The sequence below is a fragment of the Equus przewalskii genome, chromosome 5, assembly GCF_037783145.1.
Source record: "Equus przewalskii isolate Varuska chromosome 5, EquPr2, whole genome shotgun sequence".
Lineage (NCBI taxonomy): Eukaryota > Metazoa > Chordata > Mammalia > Perissodactyla > Equidae > Equus > Equus przewalskii.
Window position 1 is genome coordinate 81,358,406 of NC_091835.1, and position 13,195 is coordinate 81,371,600.

A 13,195-nucleotide genomic window follows, 5' to 3' on the forward strand; every position below is an offset into this window, starting at 1 on the left:
CTGAGTCTGTGCAAATCAATGCTCCCCTGTTTCTGTTGACATTGTGATACACCCAAATTACCTGTTTTTCTGATAGAATCTGGCAACTTTATGGGCGTCCTCTAACACCCTGTTTTGCTACTTGGTCTCCATAATTTATGAGATGAGAGGCAACCTGCTAGGTCTGGGGTTGGCAAATCACGGCCTACCTGTTTTTGTATATGAAGTCTTATTGGGACATAGCTACTCATATCCATTCAAGTGTTGACTAGGACTACTTTTGGGCTGTAACAGCAGAGTTAAGTAGTTGTGACAGAGACCACATGGCCTACAAGCCTAAAATATTAACTGTCATTTTAGGAAATAGTCTGTCAACCCGTATGGAGTCATTCCTCCTTAGGGCAATGGATCACATGACTGGGCATCAAGGCAGAGCACCTTCGAAGGTGAGCTTAGTTTATTTCATTTAAGGCCGGCTAAGGGAAGATGTTTTTTCTCAACGCTGTCAATGCCACAAGATTCCTCAGGAAGGACTTTCTACATGGTGCTCCTTCCTGGCTGCCCGTCAGCAGGGAGCACGTGTACAAGAGCTTTCCAGGGAGACACTACAGCACCCAACGAGGAGATGGCCCTCTCCAGCACCAGCGAGTGATTAAAACAGGAAACCGCATCCAGAAAAAAAGCATCTCGACAAAATTACGACTTGTGGACTAAAACAAAGGACACATTCCCACTAGAACAGAAGTTAATTTTAATTGATTGAAAAGTGCAGCAGTGAACAGGGTCCTCTGAAGGGCACTTGGAGTCAGACGACGGGGATGACACAGAGCCAGGGCAGGACACCTTCCAGGAACAGAAGATGCGAACACAGGAATTCACAAAGTTCAGTGGGACCCAAGCGGCGGTGAAACCAAGGAACCCAAACGTTCCCATCCAATTCCAGTGGCGAATCAGCTGAAACACCCTTTGCTTTCTCTTAGTAAGGATCCTGGGACAATTCATCTTTTCATTACAAAAGCGCTAATGCTTAGACACTTAAAAATAAATTTAAGAACATTTCTCACAGGTTAAGATATAACTTCCATGGCTATCATTACTATTTTGTACAAAAACCCTGGTGTTGTCTATTAAAATGTATTTTGCAACAGCACCATTGGTCACAGATGCTCAACAGGTGCTCTCTCCTTTGTAATTGTATTTGAGGGAGAGCCGTGTAACAGGAAATCTTCTAAGGCAAAGTCTCTACTCATTCCTATGGCCTGTGTTCACTCCTAATGGTTACGCAGTTTTCTACTCTGAAGGGTACCAAGAGAAACAGACCCGGCCTTCTTAGAAGGGAAAATCATCACAATTCAAATCAGTACAGTTAAGAGAGAAACAAGGCAAGCCTCTTGCAGTGGGTCCCTTAGACATTCTGAAAAGTTCAGTGCACTCTGTAGTCTGCTAGGCTATAAACTGAGGCCTCTTTAAGAAAGATGGTTTCAGCATGGATCCAGAATGAAGCCAGTCCAAGAGAAAGTCAGACTAGAGGCCTTTCAAAAGTTCGGTAGGAAATGCGCCAAATAAGAGTGGAGGACAGAGAGGGCCACCCCACAGCCCACCACCCACACATGTCCACTGAGCATGCGAGCAGTCTGGCTGGGACACTAGTGCTGTGAACGTGAGAGCAGTGTGCTGGGGACACTACTGGCAGCTGACTCGTGTCACTCTCCTGACGTCAGCTGCCTTCAGGAACCAGCATCATGAAATCGAATAATACGACATCACAGTACAAGACCTGGTATCAGTTGGTTTCTTTTTATTTGGGAATAACTATGGTCAACTTTAATTAATGGGGAAGTTGACTGATTAATGTTAAAAATCAAAGCGTAGAATAAAGCTGTAACCCATACTCAACATTGCAGTTTGAAATCTTTAGAATTTCTTTCCCTAAAACATTCACAAGCGGAAGTGTTCGTCTCACTTGCCTGTCTGACCTCTAACCACCACCAGTTATGGGATCGCATGAGATAAAGGAATAGACCCAGTGGCTATTTGGAATTCTGAGAGGAAGGGTGCTCTGGCCGTGTCCTACCAAGTGTGTAAGCTCAGCCTAAGCCCTTAAATAAAGCCACGGTCCCCGCCGCCTGAGCTGCGCAGGCCTGACCCACAGCACCGCCTTCCCCCGCCGCCCACCGCTGGTGAGCTTCTTGTGAAGGAGACAGTGCAAACGGGGTTGGTCTTTGAGCCAAAACACATAGAAATGTAGGTGTTCTAAACAGTGAGGGAACCTCAACAGGATCTGGTTTTGGCATGGGAATAGCAAACGGGGCCCAGATTACACATGACTCCAAAAACTCAAGAACCCATCCGAAAGGGAAGAGGGGAAAGCAGGCTGGTACTTTGCATCAGCTCTAAGAAATGTTTACACCTTATAAGAAATGAACACCGTGTCAGCAAAATGCAGAGAGAGCCAAACAACTTCACACGTGGGTTGACACCCAGGCTCCCTGCCACACCCCAGCCACAGCCCGGCCACCTGCCTGCCCTAGAGCCCCAGCCACAGGGGGCCCCCACCAGCCTGGGAGGTTCCTCTTCTCTGCCGAGACACCCCAGCCGCTTTAACTTTCAGCTCTCAGAGGGGACAGTATGGAGGGACATTCCCTCGAGCCCCTGGTGATAAGTGGCACTTCATGTGGTTAGCAGCCAGCAGACAGGAGAGGGCTATCACCTTCCGTAACCACCTGGAATGAGCCCTTCCCAGTAGCTCACTGCTCTATTTCAGTGCAGCAGCAGCCCAGAAGTCCAACAAATGGACAGAACTCGGCTGACATGTTCTGACTCTGTGACTGTATCACATTGTGATGGGTATTACAAACAATATGTTTCCACTAATCTAAAAACCATGGTACTTGTTCTTAATCAGATGATTCAGCTCTGATGGTTATTCTTCAAGCCACGCAATGTTAGTATTTTTGACAGTGAGGTGCTCAATCTGAAATGCTGTGCAGGTCCTTTGATTGTAGGTCAAGCTATATATCAAAAACATTTTTCCCCCTAAAGTATTGCCATTTATCTGAATGGGTTTACAAATTCAGACTTTGACCACATGGGGAATAATCAAGAACTGTAGCCCCAGGACAGAAAGGGTATGGTGCGAACAAAGACCTCAGGAGCATTCGTTATCAGCCGAGTGGGGACCAGGGACAGCCACTCCTGACATATGGACAGAGATCACAGTTTAACACGTTGCACAAGGAAGTCAGCTGATGGGGTTGCTTTTTCAAACAGGACTTAAAAGCAGCCAGTCCAGAAACTCTTCCAGGGGTGGTCTCGAAGACTCGCTGGACACCTACTACAACCGCTTCAGAAGAGGCGCGCAGGGCTCCCACTGCAGGGGTCGCTACAGAGGAGGCTTTGAAAACCTTCGAGTCCTGACACTGCCGTGATTGTTGAACATGAGACGAGGGTCAAACCTGTACCTGGGGAGGAGAAAAGGCTGTCACATCACTCTGGCTGGCCACTGAGTACTTCCTGCAGAAAACTAAGTGGAAAGGACGCCAGTCAGGGATATAAAAGGAACAGCTGAACCACCAGAAGGGAATGTAGTGGCAACGTCTGCAGGACAAAACAGTACTTAATAATTAAGAGCGTTTCCATCACAAGTCAGCAAGCACAAAACAGAGGAGTAAAAGTGGAGAGAAGAGACAGAAGGAAGGGTAATCTTGAAAGGCGACAGGAGGAGGCAACATTTGAGCGGTTGTTTTTTGACAGAGAAGGAGTGATCCCTGAGATATAAACAGCCCCATGAAGAGTCTATCGCCCTTGCTGAAGGCCCTACCAGCTGTTTCAAAGCCCTTCCCTCTTTTGCAGTGAAGACACAGAGGCTGCGGTGGGTCAGAGCGCAGGGGTGCACGCCAGCCACGAGTTTGAATCTGGCTCATTATGAACTTAGGTAAGTCATTCACCTCTGGCCACCAACAAAACAGTAAGGCAATTCATGCAAAATGTCTGGCACATATAATAACTTAATTTGCCACCCAAAGGAAAGTTCGAGTGCATGCTGACCGGTAACCTGAGTTGCGACTTGCCAGAGACAAAGGATGTAAATTGGCTGGAGTGAGATTTTACAGGTGCAGGCTAGAAATAACACTGTATTTACTTTTTACCTGCTATCCTTTGGACAAACTAACTCTTAATATCATTGTAGAGCAGGGGCTGGCCAACGTTTTTGGTAAAGGACCAGATAATAAATATTTTAGGGTTGGTGGCGGTACAGTCTCGGTCCCAACTACTGAGCTTTGCTGCCGAAGAGCAAAAGCAGCACAGACAGTGGGTATGCGAATGTGAGTGCTGTGTCCCAGCAGGTTGGGGCTGGACTGGGCCTGTGGGATCTAATCTGCTGACCCCCATTTCAGAAGATTCTATAGGTCTAAATATTTGGCAGGAAAGAAAAAGCTACAGCTAAGGAATTTAAAAAAAAGTCAGGTGGAGTTTAAATAGTTCAGGCTAACATCAGCAAAGCCAGCACCTAGAATCTTAGTTATAAGCTTCTAGAATGTGAGCAAGACAATTAGTTATAGTTAAACAAAGGAAGCTTGCCTGGAGCCCGGAGATCTCGAGGTGGCAGTTCCTAACAGGGTGACCCTCGGGCAGACCATGACTGCCAGCTCTGTCTCCTCTGAAATTCACCTGTTTGGGTTCTAAGGGCTGCATGCACATTCTACGGGTGAGTCTAACACTTAAGGCCAGACGCTCGAAGAAACAAGGGAGCTGCTGCGTGCGCCCTGCATTGGCCAATGGGATGCCAGCACGGCAGCCTGTGGCCTAACAGCAGCATGATCAGGGACGTCATTGTCCAAGAGGTCCAAGTCCCTTGACCCTCCATTCAAGATTTAATTAGATGTTGGCTTTAACTTCTGAGAGTCGGCCAGAGACTGCTAGGGACACCAAACTTTATCTGACTTGATAAAACACTCCGAGCCAAGTAGCTGCTGGAAACTGGAAAATCAGCATGTGTCCACTAGAAGTCTTGTGCTTTTATCTTAGAGACCAACCTTCCTATTTCAAGGAACTGGCACCAAGCAAGGATCCATCTGACTGACTTGGAGGAAAGAGCAAAGTCAGGCAGTGGGTGAGAACGCCTGACCAATTACTGCATTAACAGGATCTTTGCTGTTAGTGCGGTTGAGTTAATTCTGACTCCTAGCGCCACCGTGGCCAGCAGAGCATAACCCTGTCCGGTCTTTCTGCACCATCCTCTCCCCTTCCCACGCTCGATCAGACAATGCTCTGCTGCTCTTCACAGGGTTCTCAGGGCTGACTTCTTCAGAAGTGGGTGGCCAGGTCCTTCTTCCTAGTCTGTCTAGTCTGGAAGCTCCACTGAAACCTGTCCAGCATGGGTGACCCTGCTGGTACTTGAAATACCATGGGCGTAGATTTCAGCATCACAGCTGCCCAAGTATGACAACTAACAGATGGACCGGTGGTGTGGTTTTCTGAGCGGGCGATGAACCCAGGCCGTGGCGGTGAGAGCTGCACACCTTAACCACTAGACCCCCAGGGCTGGCTATGAACACGATTATCCACATACAAAAGGGTATTTTGCTTAGGTGACACAAAACTATGATAAACATTGTGTTTTTATATTGTTACCTAGTTTTAGTTTGCTGGCATCCATGTCTCTTTGGCTCTAGATACACTATTTAAAAGCAAAAGTATTACATTTCTTTAATAGTCTACAAATCCACTTTCTCTACTCATTCACACACATTCATCTCTAATTTGGACTGAAGATATCATCTCACATGAAGATGGCTAAGTAATTAAGGTACTACTTTCCATCGGCTTAGGACATCATTCTCCCCTCTCTCTACAGAGTGTAAGACCGAAATAATCCTTTCCCAGTGAAAGTCTGATTTTTAATTTCATAGTCTTCAAGCCAAAATGCCAGGCTTCTTGCCACAGCACAGGCAGCTCCAGTGCCTGGTGTGCTGAGCTCGTGTCACTGGTGAAAAGTTACCGTTAAGAGGAACGGAGCCGATTCAGTAGGTGATCGTTAAACACCTTTTCTCCCTTCACACACGGCAGTGGGCTTGATTGTTTCAACATTTGAGAGTTTATACCTTCTATTTCACTGTGTATGTTTAATATATTAAATTGATGGGCAAGCACTCATGTTTCTATAACTAGAGTCTCTGAGAAAGGAAATGAAATGAACACACATGCTCTCAAGTGCTAGGAGGGCAGCACTTGGTCAGTTACTTTACACAAGTCCCAAGGGTCCCCAGTGCAATCGAGTGGTACGGTGACAAGAATCACAGCCAGGCAGGAAGGGGAAGAGGAGCCCGCGGGGTGGGGAGCAGGCCACGCCTCCAGCCAAGGCACCAGACCAAGTTCAGCCGGCTCGGCTTCCCTGCACAGCAGGCTGGTGCTCTAGGCCAGTACTCCCACTGGGAAGCAGAGGGAGGAGAGACAGCTGGGCTCAAGGCAGAAAGGACCCATCAGGCTCCCTCTGCTTCAAGAACAGCGTGGCTGTGGAGACAACTCGGCAAAGTATGGAAGAAAAGGGAAACTTACCCGGGGTCAAAAACCCCTGGAGTGCGACAGGTTGGTCCAGAACAGGACTGTAGCATCATCAGGCGATAGTTCATCTTTCCTAAAATCTCTGGGTCTATGCTTTTCGCGATGTTGGTGATTTGCTCTGGGTCTGCAGTCAGGTTATAGACTTCTACAAACACCTACAGGAAGTGGAAAGATGGAGAGAAGAGAGCAGTGGCTCTATGTGCAGAAATACTCCTCCTGTGAATTCTCTCTAAATGGGAAGGGAGGTGGATAAAGACCAAGGCCCCAGGAGAGTATCATCTGGTCTCAAGATCCCCAAACAGCCCAAGGGTGTACACGAGACAGCAGAGCATCTGTTCTGGGTGTTAAATTGCTCTGGGTCTGAGGCGCCCATGCTGGAAGGGGGCCTCGTAATTATGCAGAGAACAGAAGGCAGGACCCTCCAAAGGCAAGGTCTGAGAAACTGGATTTAGCGACCGTTACTGAGTGAGAGTTGACATCTGAAGGTTTCTTTCTGCCTTACAATTGTGAAGATTCAAATGAGAATCGATACGAAAGTACTCTAGCTGTATTACACAAATGTTAAGTTTTGCATTTTAAGAAGCAGTTTGTTATGTCTAACGTCAATTGGGAAAGGATATAATACTGTTATTTCTAACATCAGTCATGTCCGGTATCACTATTTTCCACCCAATCTGTACTTTGTTCTCCAAATTGGAGTTAAATGGCAGACTAGGAAGATGGCAGGTAAATTTTGCCTATAATGGCTTCAAGTGACTGCCCTCAGACTATCACTTATAAAGTAGTCATCAAACTGATAAACATTACGGAGAAAGGGGAACAGGAACTGAGCCTGAGGGACAAGCGCTTGTCCAAAGTGCTTACGAGCTACAAAGAAATGGCAAGAAAGCCAATTTCTGAGAAACACGATGAGCATCGGTTCCATATGGCAAGATGTGAGCTGCCACATGGGGCAGGGGAGTGCAGGCTGATAAACGCTATGACACCACAAGGGACTGGAGTCCACGTGATCCTTTAGACAATCCACACTGATCCGCGTTGGCTAAAAGCCACCTTCTTCCAAGGATGGAGCCCCTGGTCCTGCTGTTGACCCCACTGCTAATCTACTTCGCAGCACTGGGCTCTGCTGTGACGGGGACAGAAGTTTCTGAACAAGGTGGTTGCCAGCAATCTTTCTAGGCAACGCCTCAACTCCCTTCACCTCCATAGAAGCTGAGGTTTCTCTCACCCCAAACGATCAGGAAGCAAACAGACCAGGCATGTAGCATTTTGAAAAAGTGAAGTGTGCATTTAAAGTGTATGTTTGGTGGGAGCAGAGAAAACCCCATCCAGAAAGGTCATAGTAAAAGACGTGAAGTATGGCTTTCTGGAATTCTATCTTCTTAACTGAAAGAAACCGAAGTGGAAATACAGATAAGAAACACATCTTCCCTGGGGAGCACCCTGAGCACTGCTCTTCTGCCCCCAAGTCCAGCTAACAAAGCGCTGGCAATGGACACAGTCGGGGAGGGAGAGCCCTCTTACCTCCTGGTCATCAAACTCGCAATACTGTAAATTCCACAGCGCCGTCGTGGTCCTCACACAGGCATAGGTGTTGTTATAAGCATCTTCACACACGCAGTCTGGGAAGCATTGCTGAAGGGATATTTAAAGAGTTAAATGAAGACAGTTCTTCTACACTAACAAATGCTCCTGGCCTACACGGGCAACCAAGCCGGACAGAGAACTGGACAGAAATCAGGAAACCTTCCTCAGAGGAGTAAATCAAAAGACATGAGGTCGTTCCTTCCTGCTGGCTAACCTGACTAAGGGACACGGGTGGTGGCTGTTCCGTCGGCAGACTGTTGCCATCCCTGCCTGCTCATCTCCTGACAAGAACTGGCTGTGATGAGCACCTGTGAAACGGACGGGCTGGTAAGAAGAGAAATCAGTACTCCACGAGTCACTTCTAAGGGGTGTTGGGAACTGTCATCCTAAAGGGCTGGAGAAAAGGCTAAAATGAGCTTTGTGGAATCATTTGCAGGTACTTATTTATGAGTGTTCTTATGACTTAGCTCTGTTTTCTTCACATCTTCCATACCAGCCATTGGTTGGCTCTTTACCGTATCCTAACACTGTGGTGTTGGAGCGTCAACTCCCAATGGAAGCCGACCTCCCATCCTCCCAAGTGAGGCCAACACAGCTGTCGGCACCTCCACAACCAGCCTGGCTGCCACCTGCGCAAGACACTCGTGATGGCATGGTGACAGGTGGGAACCCCATCTCTCTGTTGGATGCCGCTGATAACATCCCTAATAAAAAATAGTGCCACCATCAGGAAGAAGAGAAAAACTGGACGGGGTATGGACAAGGTAAGAACACGGCCGTAGGTGCACCTGCTACACAAACTGGAAGTGCACATCCTGATGATAGGTAGGTTGGCAGCAGCATTTTCCGGATTACTGAATTTACCTTTGTCTATCTACTATCTCTCACAGTCAAGCGACAGTCGAAGGACAAAGGAGTAGGACTCAGATGGAGGAGTTCAATACTTGACACACTAAACCAGCGCCTTGCCGTGCTGTCCGTGAGAAAGCTCTCTAAGCCGACTCAAGATATTACTCACAGACACTCCAGGACTCAGGGAGGGACACGTGGGGTCGGTGACGTTGCGGCCTTCTCCTTGATATTCCACCAGGATATCTGACCGCCACGTCAGATTACTGGCGCCTCTCTAGAAAGAAGAGCACAGGTGGTTTCTGTGAGGCACACACTGTGACAGGATCACAGAGTTACTCACTCCACTGCTGAAGGGACTTGGGAGTCAAACTAATTGGACTGTTCATTCGGTAACCAGGGAATGACTAAAACTGATGCATATGAAGGCCACCGATGTCGTGTCCGGGGTTTATAGAGCCCTGACGGGTGACGGACAAATGCTTTGAGCATTTATTTAATAGTTACTTCCCAAGATGACTTCTGTGAACCAGGTCAGGACTGGAAACTGACAAAGTGGCTGAGCAAGACTCAAAGTCACAGTGCCAAGTCCTGATCAGAATAAACAATAGTCGGTAAACTCTAGGGAAGAGCTGTTCTGAGCTCATTCGAAAGAACTTACAGCCTAATACACACAAGGACAAGAATTAAACAAGCATTAAATGAGGCTAGTGTGCTAAGGACTTCAACAGGTTCAAAGAACTTCTTGATGGTCAGAGTGGAGATACCATACATATATGAGCTCACTTCATCTCCAGTGCACATCAGTGGAGCGGAAGGAAAGCAGCAGCATCTGCAACGGGAAGGCTTACGCCAGGCACACGAATAGAAGGAGGAGGGACCGAGGGGTGAGAGGGAGTTTTGAATCAGAAGGAAAACATAAGCAGAGGATGGAAGCAGAACTTGGAAGTATGGTTTCCTGAAGTCCAGCTCAGACACGGAAGCGGTGCCAAGCAGGTCGAGGCAGGCTGCTAACCGTACGGGAAAGGCCCTGACAGCAGGCTGCTCGCCATTCTATCAAGAATGGCAGGTGATGGAGAGGAAGCAATGGGAGGTTTGTGAGCAGGGAAGTAACACGATCAAAGCTGTGCTTTAGAAAAGGCAGCCCAGTAGCGGAATCTAGAGATGGAGTGGAGACGTGGAGACATGGAGATACGGAAACCAGCTTAGAAGGTGCTCTTGACATGGTCTCCAGCCTGACGAGTCAGTCTGGTTTGCGGTCTATCAGCCACACCTGGGAGCTGCTTAGAATTGCACAACCTCAGGCCCTACTCTAGCCGTAATGAGCCAGAGTCTGCGTTTTAAGAAGATCCTCTGGTGAGTCATACGCACAGTAAAATTCGATAAGCACCGCTCTAAAACAGTGGTTCTCAAAGTGTGCCCCCCTCCCCAGCATTAGCATCACGTGGAAACTCGCTACAAATGCAAACTCTTAATTCCCAGTGAGGGTGGGAGCAATCTGTGCTTTAACAAGCCCCACAGGCATTTCTGAGGAACGCTAGTTTGAGAACCACTGCTCTAAGGACTTCGTGGACCCATTTAACCTGGTGACCACAGTGGGGAATGGGTGACAGCCCGTGCAAGGCCTTGGAATACCACAGCTGCCTGGATAGGGAGAGTCAGAAATAGGAGCGTATTTCCTAACTCCCTGTTCTGTAATGAAACCCGAACAATGTGTGCAGATCAAGGTCTCAGAAATCCTAAGTCACAGGAGACTTCAGAAGCCACCAGCTCCTCTCTAAGTAGCCACTCTGAGCCATGGAGGCTGGGAGTGGGGGGACGAGCTTATCTGTCGGACTTGCATGTCAAAGTGCTCAAATGAGAAAAGGGTGCCTGAGAAGTCTAGACCAGTGGTCTCAAACTTTGCTGCACATTAAAATCATGAGGGCAGCTCCAAAACTCCCCGAGGCCGGTTATGCCCCATGTCAATTTGTCAGAGCCTGCGCTGGGACCCAGGCATTAGTATTTTAGTATCTAGGGTATACGAATGTGCAGGCAAGTTTGAGACTAAAGGTCTGGAGGGTCGTTAAACTTTTTCTGTCAAAGGCCAAATAGTAAATATTTAGGGGCTGCGGCTATCTAGTCTGTGTTGCAACTACTCAGTTCTGCTGTTGTAGCAGGAAAGCGGACCTAGACAATACATACACCGATGAGCGTGGCTGTGTTCTCATACACCTTTACTTACAGAAGCCAGGGGTGGGCTAGATTGGCCCCCAGGGGTCTGCCACCCCCTGGTCTATGGGAGCACCACCCAGCAGAAATGTTCTATATCTGACCTGTTCAACACAGTGGCCTCTGAGCACTTGAGAGGTGGCTGGTGCTGCTGAGGAGCAGAACTTTCCCTTTTATTCTAGTTAATTTAAACAGCCATGTGTGGGCAGAGCTAGAGACACAACGGCAACAGTGCTCTGCGGCCCTAGCACGGCGGTAGCTTCCCTGGAGTAACCTCGGATCAAGGAAAAGAGCTGAGTCCTCAGTGCCCTTCCAGAGCCGTGCAGAGAAACTAGTTACACACGGCACACTGGTCTGACCCCCACAGTGACGGTGTTTTTTCCTCTAATTAGAAATAAGGTACAAGTATAAGATTTATACAGAGAAAGTTAAAAGATGGACGTTTCCTTCTAACTGATCTATAAATTCAGTGCAATTCCAACCAACAGCCTGACATGATTTTTCAGGTAACTGAAAAGCTGTCTTTAAAGTTTATATGAAAGAGAGGCGGCAAGGATCCCCACAGGAACAATGAGAGAAGTGTGTCCATGCAAAGACAATTATACAGCTTTATGACAAGACAAAATGATGTTGGTACAGCGACAGACAGATCTGTGGAACAGAAAAGAGAACAGAGTATTCATGGAGAAAAAAGTTCAATTGGATCCCTGCCTCGTACCACACAGGAAAATCAATTCCAGGTACATCAAGGGCTTGAATGTAAGAGGCAGAAATACAAAACTTTTAGGAGAAAAGCTGGGAAAACTAGCTTTTTTTTTTTTTCTGACCTCAAGGTTCAGAAGCATTTTTATAAACATGACACAAAGAAGACTAACCATAAAAAAGATAACTTATACATTTGACTTCTGTGTTCTCATATCTTAACAGAGGGAAAAGACACGTCACGGGGAGAATATGACGGGCCAAGAGAGGCATTTCACAAGGGAAGAAACACAAAAGGCCTCAAGGAACATTGATTCACTTATCAGAAACCCAACTGAAAAATGGGCAAAGGATCTGAACAGACATTTCTCCAAAGAAGATAAACAAACGTCCAATAAACATAAGATGTTCAACATCGTTAGTCATTAGGGAAATGCAAATCAAAGCCACAAGGAGATACCCCTTCACACCATATACAATAAAAATACAGAGAGCAGCAAGTGTTGGCGAGGATGTGGAGGAACAGGAACACTGTCCACGGTTGGTGGGGCGCATAAAACGGTGCAGGTGCTTTGGTGAACAGTCTGGGAGGTCCTCAAAAGGCTCAACATAAAGTCATGCGACCCAGCAATTCTACTCCTACGTTTACACCCAAGAGAACTGAAAACATTTGTTCATACAGAGACTTGTACACAAATGTTCACAGCAGCATATTACTCATAACAGCCAAAAACGGGGAACAACCCAAATGTCTATCAACTGACGAATGGATAAATAAATGTGACATATCCATATGATGGACTATTATTTGGAAAGGAATAAAATACTGACATGCTACAACGTGAATGACGCTTGAAAACATTATGCTCAGTGAGAGAAGCCATTCACAGAGGCCACATATTGTATGATTCTATTTATACTAAATGTCCACGACAAATCGATAGAGACAGTAGACTGGTGCTTGCCTGGTACTGGAGAGGGAGAAATCGGGGAGAGCTGTTAATGTATTGGGGGGTTTCTTCTCAGGGTGATGAAACGTTCTAAAATTAGATTATGGTGGTTGCACAACTCTGTGAATACAGTGAAAACTACTGAATTGTAAACTTGAAATTAGTGAATTGTATGGTAAGTGAATTAAGCTGTTAAAAAAAAAAATGACTCATCTCATTAACAAAGAAATGCACAGTAGGACCAAATATAAATTTGGCCTTTTTCACTCACTAGATTGGCAAACATTAAGTTGTCTGACAGTTTCATATAGAGCAAAGGGACTTGTCATACATTGCTGGTGGGAATGTAAACT

The 13,195-nt window shown here is 46.9% G+C and overlaps 1 protein-coding gene across 2 annotated transcripts in view; it reads right to left on the bottom strand.

Moving 5' to 3' along the window:
- Positions 1–713: 713 nt before the first annotated feature.
- GNS (glucosamine (N-acetyl)-6-sulfatase) overlaps positions 714–13,195 on the bottom strand; it is a 37,156-nt gene continuing 24,674 nt past the window's right edge. Inside the window, exons 11-14 of one of the 2 annotated variants that reach the window (XM_008530508.2) lie at positions 9,149–9,256; positions 8,068–8,178; positions 6,538–6,698; positions 714–3,440 (exon numbers count right to left, since the gene is read on the bottom strand). In XM_008530508.2, coding sequence (XP_008528730.1) covers positions 3,362–3,440; positions 6,538–6,698; positions 8,068–8,178; positions 9,149–9,256 — 459 coding nt within the window. In that variant the 3' untranslated portion in view covers positions 714–3,361. The remainder of the gene's footprint in view (positions 3,441–6,537; positions 6,699–8,067; positions 8,179–9,148; positions 9,257–13,195) is intronic. The other variant, XM_008530509.2, reaches the window with a different exon arrangement.